Source organism: Pogona vitticeps, chromosome 3, assembly GCF_051106095.1.
Source record: "Pogona vitticeps strain Pit_001003342236 chromosome 3, PviZW2.1, whole genome shotgun sequence".
In the NCBI taxonomy this organism is placed as follows: Eukaryota; Metazoa; Chordata; class Lepidosauria; order Squamata; family Agamidae; genus Pogona; species Pogona vitticeps.
This window is the reverse complement of record NC_135785.1, coordinates 199,121,881-199,138,284: the sequence shown is the minus strand read 5'-3', so window position 1 is coordinate 199,138,284 and position 16,404 is coordinate 199,121,881. Positions and strand designations below refer to the sequence as shown.

Genomic DNA, 16,404 nt, shown 5'->3' with positions numbered 1-16,404 from the left:
TTTCAGAAGATTCCAGAAAAGGACTCTTCTGAAAAGTGACAATACATTGATTAAAAATGGAGCTCAAGTCGAAAACTGTATTTGTATACCAGAAATTCTATAAAAATATGAACAAAATATCTGACAAGTATCATTCCATAGTTTAGACGGTAGGTTTGCAGGTGTTTCCTGTTGCTGTTTTGTTAAGTTAGGCCAAGATGTTTCTGCCTCACTTCCTGACTTCTATGTCCCAGCGAGAGCTCAGAGCAATGAGGCATTCACACCCCCAGAGGGACTGTGGGTTATCCATACTCTAACCTATAACCCTTCTGCAACCTGCAAGAAGACATTTAGTACCAGCAATCAAAAAGAAAGTAACCTAGAAGATGTAAGGTCACCAAAAAGGATGGCAGTCTTCACAAGAAAGGAGAACAAAACAGGGCACTGATTTGCATAAATGCATGTGCTTATTTATATGTAAGGATGCCAAATTGGAAATGAATTTTATAATTTAAACAGCATCTCATTCAAGTGGAGAAGACTATGGCCAGGTTGCCCTGTATATCTCCAGAGAATTCCACAGTTTACGGTAGATGCTAGCAGTGGGTTAGCAGTTTCAAGACTGCTGATCTCCCCCCTTGTGGCTCTATCTTTATATCTGATTTAGGGTGGTGAACCCTTCAAAAAGAGGAGTGTCCTCAGGGCACCCTTCAAGTGGAGGACTGTCTTCCCTAAAAAAAGATATATGGCCTCCTAAGGAGAGCAAAGGAAACACCATCAGAAAAAAAAAACATATGCTGAATTTAACTATGACAACAACCTCAGACTTTAGGTTTGAGTGTTTTCTCTTTCATTTCCTTTCCTATCTGCTATTCCATAATAAATAAACCAACCAACGGACCGTTTCCTCTTTCATTCCATTTTAACTCCAGCATGATTTCAGATAGATATATACTTCAAATGTGTTGGGAATGGCACTTGGAAAATGGCACAGTGTAGTGCCATGACTTCTGATGCTAATTTTCATGCAGTGGCCCTTTTGTTTTACACAAAAAGAAACACCAGTTTGGGGTCATTTCATTTCATTTTCCCCATTCGTATTTTCTGGCATTAATCCAAAAACAGCTCTAAGAACCTGCAATCACAATCTTAAAAAAGAAGGGCCAAGACAACATACTGTAGAATCAATCTTCTCCCAAACCAGACACAACTGTACCTGAGAAAGAAAAGAAAGAAGAAAATCATCTGAGCAACAAGAGAGATATGCTGCAAAGTGTGCCCAAACAATCAGAGCAACTGCCCAGTGGCACACTAGTACAGTCACAAATTCCACTCCCTGCCCCACACTCCCCAAAACACAACAACAACAACAAAACAGTCCCCCCAAAACACAAAATATAAGCTTTAACAGAATATATGCACAGTAGATTAACCAAATAACAATGTTAAAAAATAGCCAAACTGGGAAAGCAGCAAAACATACACACACAGGGAAAGAGCAAAATAAAAAGCACCAAAATAAGAAACACAAAAAAGTAAGCAAGCTTTTTTGTAGTATTTATTTAAGGACAGGGCAGGGTATACAAAAAGTAAGGGGGAATAGGGGAAAGGGAGAAAGGGTTAGGGGGATAGAAGAACACAGAGTATACAATCATCCGATCAATTCATATTACAATAACAAATCAAGTTTTTGCTTTTTCACAGTTTGATTACTCTCCTGCTTCCATCTTATAATTTAATTTAATTTTAGTTTAATTCTATGTTACTCCAACACTATCTGATAACTGCAGCCATTTATACAATACATCCCATTGTTCAGTTTCCTTTTGAATTGAACAGTCTTTCAGTCCATCTGACAGGATATCCATTTTTGTCACTTCCCATATTTTCACAGTAAGTTTCTCTTGTTTCAGTATCTCTGCTTTCTTAAGATTTTTAACATAATGCTTTTTAATTTTGGAAGCTGCATAGGTCACTGGATAACTCTTTATCCCATCTATGTTACCTGGTGTCATGCCCAATAAAGACATTTCTAAAGTTTGTGCAACTTCATTTAACTGTTGTTTGGCATCTAATGTCCCCTCTTTCATCACTTTCATCAGATCTTCTATTTTGCTAAGACCTTCATTCACTTGCTGAAACCCTGTTATTATTGTCTTTTGCATAGTAATCTGCCATTCCTTTTCTATTTCTTGTACAACTAGTCCAAAACTTTGAGATTGAACAGACCAAGTCTACATTTGATGTCATAAATTTTTGGAGGCCATCTCAGGCTTTCCAATGAGTGGGGTTTGTATACATGATACTGTGTCCTTAACCACAATGATCGCCCCTTAAATATCCTTCAACAGTTTCTACAATTTTATCAACAATCCAAACCCATAATCATAAACCTCCCCTTAGATCTCCCTCCAATCTTTATCCAAATATTATAATATAAAAATCAACTTTTAACCCAGCAAATTCAAATAGAACCATGGCACAATTATTATTTCTTCTTCTTCTGAGTCTAGCAAGCTACTATTATCAGACTCAGACGCAGTCTGACAAACCAAACAACAGTCACAGAGTCTCAGACTGTCCAGTAGTTGTCCTTGAAGCCCGTCTTATGATCTTTCCATTAACCTGTTGATACTCCTCAGTCCAGTCGACCATGTCAGCTCCTTTTTTCTTCTCCAGAAACCACCAGATTCTATTATCAAAAGTTCACAGAGTCCAGGAAAGGGAAAAGAAAAATACATCCAAGCCAAACTGCATTCACAAAACTCAAGTCTCTTGAAGCCTGGCCGGTGGTATTACCATCTGGGATTTTTTTCCAGAAACACAAGATTTATTTTTCCGTCTCTCTCTCTTGGCTTTGAAATCAGCCTGCTGTATTAAGAGTTAGTTTCGCTTTTTAAGCAGTCTGATAAGATAGGTTCGCCGCTGCTTTTCTTCTTTCAGCCAAATATTTTCATTCTTATTTTCAGCTTAATGGGGCTGTTTCATAAATCAAACGCTTCAGCTTACTTAGTTGTTATATATTTTAACATTATATTGGTTGTTCTCTTCTCTTCCGGTAAAGGGTTACTCACGGCTCAGTGCCAATATGGCTCCCCGCCTCCGATCCATGCTCAGTGATTTCTTCAGAGGGAAGAAGTCCGGGTTTGCATCCCTTTCTTCTTCTGCTGCTCACCAACTGCTTCAGAGAGAATTCTCCTAGACACTCCTTTGATCCTCATTTCAAAAAGGGGATCCCAGACTGGACGGTTCCAGTTTTTCCAGAGAGCTTTTCTCTGCAGCTACTGGCAGCGTCACAACAATGCCAAGCCTACTTCAAAAAGTAAGCAAGCTTATAACGGCAAAAGAAAAAAGAAAAAAACAAACAAACAAAACAACCAAAGCCCTCTCCACACAAACCAAATTCACTGGAATGTGTAGAAATTTCTCTACCCCATCACGTGATGACTTCTCTTCTCTTTGAGTCCAGCATGTAGGCAGGCAAAAATAATCCAGGAAAGGAAGGAATCAAAGGGCAAAGGGGAATCCTCAAAGAAATTGGGAGGAAAAAAACGGAAAATAATCCCAGGGAGACATGCTGGCACAGGCAGATTGGCCTGGCAATAGCAACAAAAATAATCTGAAGAAATGTGAAGGAAACCGCTCCATAAAAATCAAGAGAAAAAGGCAAAAAAAGAGAGAGAGAAAGGATCCAAGTTGGAAGCACTAAAACAAACAGCTAGGCAGGCAGCACGGTAAAAAATGGAGGATTTCAGGAGCGCTCTCTCTCTCTCTCTCTCATACACACAAGGAACAACTAAAGCAAAAAAAGAGCACTTCTCATGGGATTCTAAACCATGACATTCAATAAAATCAAAATTTCCACTCACCCCAGACATTCTGATTGGCTGCTGACAGCAGACCTTGCAATGGTATTAGAAGAAAAAATTTCTAAGCAGTTTTGTAGATAAAAGGTGAAAGGTTAAATGAAAACAGGGAAACACATAACTTTCCTGTATGTCTTTAATAATATGAACCATTTGTGTTTAAGCAGCTCTTTTGGTTTTGTGTTCTTTTTTCTTTTGTTAAAACCCAGAAGTCCCTGTTTATGAACATGTTATTACCTTTATTCTCCTCTGAATGTGATTTTTCTGAAATGTTTAGCTCAGATTCTTAAATCCCCCCTTTCTTATTTGTCCTTTTCCTAAGCAGAACATACAATAAAAGAATCAAAATGGTTTGAAGAGTACAGGAATATTGAGTATTATGAAAAATCAGGCATATTTATTAGCAAAAAAATGATCCTATAAATTAGTACCCTATTTGAAAGATATAATTAAAAACTGCCACTAGAAGATCTTTCTTCTTTGTTTTATGTTCATTGCTTCTATTTCCTTTGGAAGGTGGCCTTCAACAAGTACTGTAACTCAAGAGATATTATGGATTTGTTCTGCGTTGCAACTGGTTTACCAAGGTAAATATATTTGTTTTCTATGGAATCTGTTTTTAAAATATGTGCTATAGATATTGCATTTCCAAATGCTATGATCATAATTTTTGGACTACAATTCCTAAAATACTACAACAAAATAGAACTATTGCAATTGGGGTGAAAATGTTCTATAAGCATACCATGTTTGCTTTAATTTTTTTTTAAAAAAAACCCTCTGAGTGTCTCTTTTCCATCTCCAAGATGCAGGCACAAAGGCAAGTAGTTAGACAAGCAGCACAATCCAAGATGGAGGGTATAAGGAGTTCTCTCTCATATACACATAAGAAATAACTGAAGTGAAAAAAGGAGCACTCCTCACTATAGTAGTTTCCAAACAATCCATCTCAAAAATGGCCAAACAAAGCAGCTGAGTAAGAACCCACAGCAAAATAACATGAAAACCTATTAAACATGGCAACAGTATATACCCCAGTGATATTTTTTCATAAAAAATAAGACCCAAATTCCAGACAGTGTTTCACCAGCACTATTCTCTTCTAATCTTTAAGACAACCTATAAGACAAGTCAATACAGTGATACCTCAACTTACGAACTTAATCCATATTGGAATGGCGTTCATACGTCAAAAAGTTCATAAGTCAAGGCAAACTTTTCCATAGGAATGCATTGAAAACCATTTAATCCGTACCTGCTGTTTTTCATTTGTATGTCAAGGTGCTGTTCGTAGGTAGAGGCATTAGTTCCCATAGGAACTAATGCAAAGCTGGTAAATCTGTACTGTACCAGTGGGGGGGGGGATTTTTTTAAAAATATGATCTTCTTATGACCTAAGATGAACTTAGGCCAAAAAAAGGGCAGGAAAGGGTTTTTTCTTTTCTTTTCTTTTCTTTTCTTTTCTTTTCTTTTCTTTCTTTCTTTCTTTCTTTTTGGTTCATAAGTCGAGGCTCCATTTGCAAGTTGAAGCAACTTTTTGCAAACGGAGCCGTTTGTAACTTGAATCATTTGCAAGTGGAGACATTCATAAGTTGAGGTATCACTGTATTATTATCTCCCATTTTTCAGATATTGGGACTGAAGTTGAGAAGGATTGACTTGCTTCAGGCCACCCAATTAGTTCATTGCAGAGTTAAAATCTGCAAATCCTGGGGTTAAGAAATACTGAACTCAGTACTTCCTAACCCCAGATCAGTGTTTGAGCCATTATATTATACCTGTTTGCTAAAGATGGAACACAGAACTGATTATTTCTAGTGGGGAGCCAATTATTATGGGAACAGAGATAGGAAAAGTTATTTTTTTGAACTATAGGACCCAAGACACCTCAGTCAGCATAGCCATTGGCCATGACTGTTGCAAGATTCTGGGAAATGTAGTATAACATTAAAACAACACACACACACACAAACACACAAACACACAAACACACACACACACACACACACACACACACACACACATCTCTGATGGTTCTTCAGGGATCTGGGACGTAAGTTGTTTGGGACTTTAAAGAACATAACCAACAGTTTGTAATAGAAATTAAGTATGTACTTAATAAATATCTGTAGTATAATAACACTATGATACTGTGTTTTTGAAATCTTGTTGGAAACTACAAAATTATTATTTTTATCTTGTGGAATGAGAACACAGCCAGGTACAAGGAGCTGTTTGTCCGAGTATGGATATAATAGGCATGCCGCAAGTATGGGAAGTTTAGCATGGCATATATTGGGTCTCAGATATCTCAGAATCTTCCCAACAGTTGTGCACATAATTAAAACATAGTGCTGTAATCCATTCCTTTTAACACTGATGGCATTGGCTTCCTTCAAATGTGAAAGGCATCACCACTCATAAGTATGCACTGCATTGAAAGCTCATGGGAAAATGATGTGATTGGTGTAATTATCTCATTCCACAGACTGTATAGTTCCAGTCCAATCCCTGTATCACTGGAGTGGCAGAAGCTTTATTGACCTGAGCAGAACTTTCAGTGATGAAATAATCTGAAGATTGAATCACTGAGTCATACTTGATCTTAAAGATTGATTTATTGCCATTATATAAGACACTAATAAATTATTTGCTGTTTTATAACTGACTTGATAGCTTTGGGGCAGAATCTACTGAATGGCTGGATTAGTGTTGTTCTTCCAACGTCCTTTAAAAACAGTAAGCCATGTGCTGTTTACGTATATAAACCGGAAGTGATCTTATATTAACAGTTTTCAAAATTGCCCTCACACTAAAAGGCATGGCCCAGAAAACTCTGCCAGTAGGTAGTATGATCAAGTTGAGGCGCTTTCCTGTAGACACTGGCATTGGTCTGTTTCCCTTCCATTAATGTAGGTCAAATAGCCTCACTAGCCTGTTCTACTGAACCTTTCAACTCTGTTGCTGCAGACTTTTATTTAACAATCTGAGCCATTCACAAACCGCTGAAAGAAATCCACTTTTCTCACAAGGATCCAATGTGGATTCAGTCTGCTATTGTTTAATTGGTCAACTAATCAGAGGTGTCAGGCTTAACCTGCCTAAAAACTATGAATATTGACCCAGAAAATATTTCCTCTCAGCCTAGATATGTGTGTCTGTGTGCACTGGCTGCAATAGAGAAAGATGCCTAACATATGCTAAAGACATTCCTCTTCAGAGATCTTCTCTGTGTAAAGGGAAATAATTATAATGCCATTTATCTCCAGCAGAAAAACAGTACACAGTACAGTGGTAGCCCCATTGTTCTAGTTGAGACTTGGTTTATATATAATATAATATAATATATATGCATATATTTTGGAATATACTGGAAAGCATACTAGGAGGAAAACCTGGGAGAATTACTTTTTAAAGTGTATTGGTTACACAGGTCTTTTCTAATATAGTTATATATATTTTTACTGTCTGTTAAAAGTAGCGAAAACAGTTGCCTTCTGTTACTTTCAATAATAATATCTGAATGCTACATCCTGATGGCCCATAGCAGTGGTCTCCAACCTTGGGCCTCCAGATGTTCTTGGACTGCAACTCCCAGAAGCCTTCACCACCACCACCACTGTCCAGGATTTCTGGGAGTCGAAGTCCAAGAACATCTGGAGGCCCAAGGTTGGGGACCACTGGCCTATAGAATAAAGCACCTCCATCTACTATCCATCTTCTTATTCTGTACTCCAACAGCTGAGTGTGAAGCAGCCATGCAAGCCAGCTTTTGGATTATATGACATGCTTACTCCATCATGTATTGAAGCAACACCATCATGTAGAGTATGCAATAAAATGGGATAAAATTATTCCTTGCAAAATTAAAAATCTAATCCTTCAAAATTATGCAGTGAGATTCCTGTATCTGCCAGGGATTGGTCCCAATCCACTGTGGATGCCAGAAGCAGTGGATAATAATGAACCACATGCAGTACATAATATGGTCTCTCCCTCCCTCTAGTGGCCAGTTCTGGTAACTACATAGCAGAAATAAATATTTCTAGTTGGGGTTTGTTTTTTTTCAGATATGGGGGTCGTACTATAGTCAGGATTGGAAATTTGAATTATTTATGAATAATTGGTTATTTGTAATTAGTTGCATCCAAACTATATATAGAAGGGATCTGAAAATTAATCTCTTTTTTTCAATTAGGAAGAAGTAAAGCAAAAGAGCTGGTGTCAGCCTTGATGTTACGAATGCTTTGTTAGATGCACTAGCAATGTATTTTTCACTTCCTCCTCTGCAAGCAAGTTTAATGCAGAAGAATGGCTTTTTTGACAGGGCCACAGGAGATTCTGGGGGTTGTAGCACAAAGAAGCAGGTTTTCCAAGCTGTATTAAGACAAACACAAAGCAGAACAATAAGCGAAGGTCCTGGGCTTTCCTCAAGGCTACCTGGGAAGACCATGAGCCAGACCGAACCCTGGTATTGTTAGTTGCCCTTTGCTAAAACACAAGTGATCTCTCTTAGCTCTGAAAGTAAGACTACTGAGCAGTTTTATAAGAACAGCTTTAAACAATCCTTAGAGCATAAGGGCACAACCACACCGCGTGCAGCTTGGCAATTAGAATTTGCAATCGATAACATGTATTTCCTCCAAGTTGCACTACTTCAGAAATCTCATGCCTGAGCAATCCACCTGCAAATGAAGCTGGTATTTTTTTCCCTGATGATCGAGCACCAGAAGCAAACCAATAGACAACTAGTGCAGAGCTGAGAAAAGTCACTCTTCTATATATAATAATTGTGTGCCATCAAATCAGTTCTGACTCATGGTGGCCCTTTTCAGGGTTTTCTAGGTAAGAGAGTACTCAGAAGTGGTTTGCTATTCCCTCCTTCTGGGGGCATCTTGGGACTATGGAGCTGGCCCAAGGCCACACAGGTAGCCTGGTTTCCCATGAGGCATAGTGGGGAACTGATTTCCCAGTCTTTGGCTCCACAGCCAGATGCCCAATTCACTAAGCTATCCAAAGAGCTACTATACAGTACACACACATTTAATTTCTTAGGGGACTTCTGCTTCTAACAACATGCTGTGTATCAATTGATTTGACCCTCTGTGTCTGTGATGTATTAAACTGAACTGCTAAGGGACAGGAATGGTAGACTGGAATTGCACTCATGTCTTCCTTGTGAACCTCCCAGGGGTTTCTGGAAATTGAGCACTAGACTAGACAGGTTTTGGGTCTGATCCAAGAGGACTTTTCTTGTCCTCTTGTTTTCAAAGAAGCAATAAAACAAGAGGTGCAAGTTCACTTTAAATATTCCCATAACGTGCAGGAATTAGAAACATAACTGCATTCAATAATACACAATTCTTGTTTTGTATTATGTATTGAGTGTTGAAGAATCTGATTCAGATTTTTATACCACAAACATTCTACCAAAAAAACTTTCTAGACAGGCATAATCTGATTGATAGTAAGGTGATGTAGTTGTTAAGTGTCAGAACATAAATAGATTCTAAATTCTCAGAATGTGATGATCTGGTTAAATAAACAAAGCTTTAAACTCTTGTGTTCCAGGAATACAACCATTTCACTTTTCACTGCGGATGACTGCATGGTATCTATTGATCCAACCATGCCAGCAAACTCAGAAAGGCAAGTGTATTTTCTCATAACTGATTCAAATGCAGAAAAATTGTTATATTTAATAAGCAACCATTGTTGTAGCTGCTGCTGCTGTTCTCCATGCCTGGCATAAGAAGCTATGCAATGGAAGGCAGAAAAAGGCAGAGGTTGGGAATTTGATTCTTTTCCTCCTTGACAGGGGCTGGACTCCATGATCTTCTAGCTCTGCAATTTGATGGTGATGATGATGATGAAAACCCTTCTTAATTTTCCCAGGCTTCTTACTGATCTGGCCTGGTCTTGTATTTTTTTTCCCACCCACCACAGCTGTTTTTGATGCAATTCATATGCTTTCCTCCAATTTTTCTTCCTAGTCTAATCCTTAGGGTCCCAAAACTGGGAAAGAGACTCCCATCCTCAATTGAGGAGTGCAAGATTGCTGTATGTCTTCAGCCCTGTTTGAACATAGCCAAGAAGACTCACCGACTGTCAGCAGGAAGTATGTGTGCTGAAAATATGTGTTCTTTTCCCTGGATAACTTTTGAGCACAACAAGTTCAGCCCAGAAATCTGTCTTCCCATGTTTCATGATGTTTAACATCCTCTAAGAATATCATCCTTTTTTTTTTTTTGTCATTTGTAGGACTCCTTACAAAGTAATACCAGTGGCCACAGAACAACAAACAGGTAAATGCTGTTTTAGCCAGAACTGAGTTCAGCAAATTCTCACGTTTGTAAATTTGTAATTAAACAGGTGATTGAATGTCATTTTACCTTTAGGGAATTAATACCCAGGATAAGGTAGAAGACTTTAAATTAATGAGGTAGAAGATTTTTTTGTGTGTGCCCCAATTATTTTAGTGACATTGACATAACTTGTTAGATATTGTGTTTGCCTTGTGGGATCTACATTTCCACAAGGTTATTCTGCAAGGCACCACCAATGAACAGCTGTAATGTTTAAAGTGAAAGCTGTTCATTGGTGGTACAGTCAAGACTCCTACAGTTGGCTCCACCCACCTGTTTTCAAGATTGCAGCAGCAACAGCGTGGCATGAATCTCGAGTAAAACAGGTTCCACAACACTGATGCAGCTTCAAGACACTTCACACTCTTCCTAAACCTGAACAAAAAAAAATTATGCTCACAACTAATAGCAACTAACAGTTACCAGTAGAAATCAAGTGCTGAGTGTAGTGTAGTGAACAGAGTGACAGACTAGGAAAATCTCCCATGTTTGAAAACCCTGTTAGGGCCACTATAGTTTGGATGTGACTTGACAGCACATAACACAAACAGAGAAATCAAATGCAACCAATTTACTTTTGATTGTAGCCATTAATGTAGCTATTAATGGGTTGCATCCCATAGTGGAAGAGCATCCAACAGCAAAAGGGTAAGAAACATGCAGCCCTCAAGTCATGTTTGACTGCAACTCCCATCAGTCAGCATACCAATGGCGAGGAATGATTGGGAATTGCAGTTTGACAACATCTGGAACAGACCCTGGAAATACTAATTACTTGGACTGCAATTACCAGAATCTCCCAACCAAGCATGGCCAATGGCCATAATACCTGGAAGACGTCACCCAGGCAAATAATTTTACCAAGCCCTGATCTGGAGGGACACCCATTCCCCATTCCTGCACCAATGGGATGAGTTCCTCTTCTGTGCCTTCCACCCAATCTGTTCCAGAAAAGGGGGTTTTCAGGTTTTGCAGGATGGCAGCAAGAGAGAAGAGGGGAGGGGAGGTCTTGTCGCATGAGCACAGGTTCACTTAACATTAATTGTCTCCCTGTCTGTTGAAGTTAGGTGCAAAAATATGAAAGCTTCAGTGGCAAACAAGACATGCAAAACTGTAGATAACGGACACATATGTAAATGACTGGGTTTCCCACACAATAAACACAGTCATGTGACCTGATCTTTTTCTGGTAGCCAAATGTCTGCTTTATTGCATCAAAACCCACATGTTTTCATGGTCCTGGGACATTCTTGCTGGATAGCTCTAGGGTTTAGGCATCTGGTTGGGAGTTCAGTTCTTCATTGTGCCTTCTTGACAGGGATTGGACATGATCCATAGGGTCCCTTCCTGCTCTGCAGTTCTAAGATAATGATGATTCACAATACATGGCACCACAAACATATTTTGCTACTATAAATATGAATACTGTTTGTATGTGAGTTCAAGTCATTAGGCAGTCCTAGCTGACACATTTTAAGAAACTGAAGAACGGACTTCCATGGGTGTAAGAAAATATTCCCCCAAAGAGGAGAAAAGAGAGGGAGAAAGAAATATACACAATGCTTGCCAATGCAAAAGGTTATGGGAGGACATCTGGAAATCATGAAAGTAAATGAAATCATTCGAAAGACTGCTTGCTTAAGAAAAATCATGCTTTACATTACATTTTCCTGAATCTAAAAAATGTTGGTAGCACTGAAATTCAATTGAAATCAATGGGAGAAGGACAGCTAACTTTCTGTGGATCATAGTCACTCCTGAAGATTGTTTGTTGAATTTCAAGGAAAGTACAGTCATTGGAGAAATCAAAGGAATCGTCTCCTACAGCATATTATCCTGGCATCATTACTTTTTAACATTATTTCGGAACATTGTTGCACCCCAAAGTATTTGCATGTTACTCTGGATTGAGCCCTTACCTACAAAAATCATTTTCTAGACACCAAACAGAAATTTGCCACCAAAATTAAGATATTTAGGAAACTGGGTCAGACTGAGGTACACACCCACAAACCATAAGAATAACACCTTTGTCCCTGTTCTGCTCTACAGCAGAATAGGTTAGTGCCATGTGTTACAAGGCAGTACATGTCAGACAAGTAGATGTAGCTCATAATGAATCATGCAGGATTATTACTGGCTGGTTGAAACCTACCCACATTGGAAAAGAATCTTATTTGACTGGCATTGCCTCTCCAGAGGTATGTCAAGAAGTGCTAACAAATAATGAACAAAATAAAGTAATAAAACACCAAACGGATCCACTTCCCAAAAACAGCCATTCTCAGCGGGAGCTATACAGCCCTCTGGGGGGCCCTGGAACATTTGAAGGGGGCCACAGGCCAGAAACGAGTCTTCACACACCCCTTCTAAGGCTCATTATATGACTTAGACAATTCTGATTCGGCCTCTATTTCTTTCATATTGTATTTATGGCTGTGGCCAAAAAAGGTTGAGCATGGCTGACCTAGACAACAGCTAAAATTGAGGGGAAAGTTTTCTACACACATCTCAAGCTCTAAATATTAAACCAGGCTAGGTGAAACCGACGGAGAACAAAAACAACACACTTAGCCTAATGGGTGAATGTCAAAGAATGTCCCCCACCAAGGCAAGACTCTAGCTGGAGCATCTGGCAGTCACTTGATAGACTTTGAAGCAAAGTAGGAAAATCAAAGAATAATCAAGTAAAATGGGGCTACTTGGATACAGGGCAATGTTTCTGTGACTGTGAAGAAATTCAATCAATGCAGCACTCACTACATTTCATATATGCCCACAATTTTAAATTGTGCAATGCTCTGATACAAATAACAAAGACTTTTGCATCAGCTGAATATGTAGCACGGCCCCCTCATCCTTTCAAACTTAAGGGCTGAAAACATCATTTCAAGAGAAAGCTGGGAAGGAGAAAACGACTTATACTCCCAGGATTCATAACATAATCATGAAAGTTGGAAGGCATGAAATGAGCTAAGATAGAAAACAGATGGAAAAAGGAGAAGACAATAGAGGTGGTGTTGCACCGACACAACGGTCTCTTCAGAGAGGGTTAAGCTGCATACTTGTTTTCTGCAGAACTGAAAAAAAAAATCCAAGGGGAAAAGACTACGTGCTTAATTAAAATGTAGGGACAATGCTAAAGTGCTTGTGAGCTGCTTTGTTTAAAATGCCAAATAACAGCAATGCCATTTTCTATAGCAAGAACCTCCTGTCCTTTAGTTGTACTCCTAGTGCTATATGGCCTAAACCCCGGGTGGAAAATAAGTCTCTCTCCCTTTCTCTCTCTCTCTCACACACACACACATACACACACCTATTCCTATATTTATTTTAATTATGTTACACTACAAGCCACAATGATTGGTGGGGAGAAGGTTTCCCTGCTAGAATGGGATTTTCTGGGAGATGCATGCCTCTGCAATTAGACTTGCAAATTAAGACGGTATTTAACCTTCCAATAACCTGTCACAAAACAAAGCTTATGAAATGCAAACTAGGTAGCAGAGCAAAATCATGTGCTACAAGAGAAACAGATATCTTTTATCACTTGAGGGAGCACCTCCTCTAAAACTATGTTAAGAGTCTTGTCCAATTTGCTCTTCAGAGGAGGAGCTTTTGATCCATCTTGTTAAACATCCGTGTCCCCTCAGTTGTGAAATCTTACACTGCAAAAGACTGGAAGCAGTATCAGTCCAGGAGTAAAAGGCTGACATATTGTACATTTAGTACATTGGTTTGGAGGGGTGAGACTTGTATTTTGGAGAAGTGAGCTTCCATCACAGGTTGGTACAGCTCAACTTTGCCCCATCATGGGTGTTTGTTTTACCACATCTTCCCTCTTGGTCCAAATTCTCAGTTGAATTTTCTCTTATAGTTAAAACATTTGTCTTCTATGGTGGAATTGAGGCTAACAGATTTAAGCACTGGTCGTGGCTTTTCTGCAGAGCACAGGTTTCCTACAACCTTGCTAAGTCATTTTACAGCCCCTGTTGTCAAGAGATCAACAAAAAACAAACAGGACAGCAATTGATCTCCGGGGACATGATAGGGAATGTTCAATGAACAGATTTATGTCCCTGGGCTGGCAGGATGTGCTTCCTGATAGATGTACCAGTTCATTGTGTTGATGGTAAATGGGACTTCAAAGAAACCCCACAGAATTTGTTAATAATTAAATATATGTCCTGTCACTCCAGTGCCCGTTCTGCTATTTGCCACCAAGAAAAAAAAGACTCATGATGTCAAGGCTTGACACATTTGAATTAAGGAGTATTTTGCTGACAGAGCATCTCTTGGCAAGAACAGATTTCCATGTATCTCTCCCTGAAAGGCTTCTGCTTTCTCAGAGCTAGGCTAGAAAAATACAGACAAAAAGCATTTTCACTGGCCTTTTTCCTGATTGCACATTTGGTCTCAGCACAGTTAAGTGAACAAGCTGTAGACAGTAGTGAAAATGGAGAGCCAGAAGGTAATGGTGAGACATTAGCAGTATGAGATGTAGCCTTATTTGAAATTGCCTGCAACATTTAATCTGTTGTCTTTTTTATTTTAGAGTATTGTGTTCTTATCTAAAAGAAAGATGGTGTCTTGGTGATCTCACCAAGTAAATTTATAATAATCTTGCTCAGAAATTGAAATAGTCCAATGAGGAATGATAAGCCATACTGCAATTACAAATCAAGCAGTGTTTCCCCATAAAGTTATTCTCTGGCTTGAAATGCAAAATACAATTTACTCCATGCATGGGCTGACCAGCCAAGCTAAGTGCATGAGCTGCCATTCTTTAATTTTAGGTTCTTAATATTAGTGAACCTGGTCTGTTAATATTAAATGGACAATAGAAATGGACTATATATATTACTGATGTAACTTCAAAGTTATATATGGGATGATATAAGTCATTGTATTATATTTTGCTGTATTACAACTTAACTGGTTCTCAAAGGAATGTCAATAAAGAAAAAATAGTATTAATTACTGTAAAACATAGGCTCAAATTGGAGGCTTGTGTGAATCACATGGGAACATGTGTGTACTTGCTGCTATTATAATATTTCCCCTCCAGACACGCAATCTCTTCAAAGCTCCATGCCTGAGCAATGGGACATGCAAAAGAGCTTTTATCTCCCAAATATCAGTCAGCAAAAGTGTCAGCGAATGCAACCAAATTTGCCACAGATGGAATGAAGCAAGGTAGTGTTCAGATAAACAGGCCTTTTACTTTCCAAAGAAGCACTGTTTCCAGTGTTGTGCTAATTGTTTTGTCTAGTTTGACTTTTAGTGACTACAAATCCTACAGTTTTGTAATCAGGCACATAGTTATTTTTTTTAATGTGGACTCAAGCTTGAAAAAAAGTATTCACTGATTATTGCAAGGAGTGTGGGCAGTCCATCTTACCACATATGCTTTTGTTAAATTATTAATGTCGCTGTTTTGAATTGTTCTCCCAGTTGTTTCTTAAACATATTTTATACCATCCCTTCCTCCTTATCAAGATTCTTCCTCCCATGTGTTTTTGGTGAGAGGATGGATGGTTCATTCATGCATTTCCAAGTGTTTCTCTGCAATGGCTGGGGTTAGAATTTATAATCCCAAGAGGCTGTCTGCATATGTGTGTAATATGGATGTATGCAGCACTGTCAGAGTTGGCCCAACGTTATAAGCTGGAAAGAGCTCTTGGGAGACAAATGAGATTCTGCCGCCGCCATCCCCCCAAAGCATTCCCTGAAGAAGCACATAGATTCTGAGCTAATTCCAAATCAAGACAAAGGATTTCTCCCAGTATGGCTTCAGAGGGATTTTGACTCTTCTTATGCATAGTCTAGTTCTGTGAATAATGGGAGGTTTGGAGGGTTTCAGTGTCTGCCGAACTTGGATTCCTTTGGAATGAAGTTCTCAGAGGCCTGTAGCCAGTAGTAAAGTAAGGCCAGAAATGATGGAATCAGAGTTCTCTTTTCACCTACTCACGCCATGCTTCTCTGCTTCCTCTGAATTTAGCTGCAATCCTCATAATGTATTGTTTTGAACTATTCCCTGTTAGAGCACAAACTGCTGGGGTCTTGATGTGCCCTTGAGCAGACAATTAAATCCGATTAGCTTTACAAAAGACCTGCTCTTGCAGGACATGAAAATTGCTTGAAGGGATTTCAATATATCTGTCAGCAATTTGGGATTCTCCTTCAGGATGTGG

At 38.9% G+C, this 16,404-nt stretch overlaps 1 protein-coding gene across 2 annotated transcripts in view; it reads left to right on the top strand.

The window, feature by feature from the left end:
• The window catches only part of PDE9A (phosphodiesterase 9A), a 99,243-nt gene that overhangs the window by 15,944 nt on the left and 66,895 nt on the right, over positions 1 to 16,404 (top strand). For both annotated transcript variants that reach the window (XM_020783937.3, XM_020783938.3), the window contains exons 2-4: positions 4,362 to 4,432; positions 9,417 to 9,494; positions 10,107 to 10,150. In XM_020783937.3, the coding sequence (XP_020639596.3) occupies positions 4,362 to 4,432; positions 9,417 to 9,494; positions 10,107 to 10,150 (193 nt within the window). The remainder of the gene's footprint in view (positions 1 to 4,361; positions 4,433 to 9,416; positions 9,495 to 10,106; positions 10,151 to 16,404) is intronic.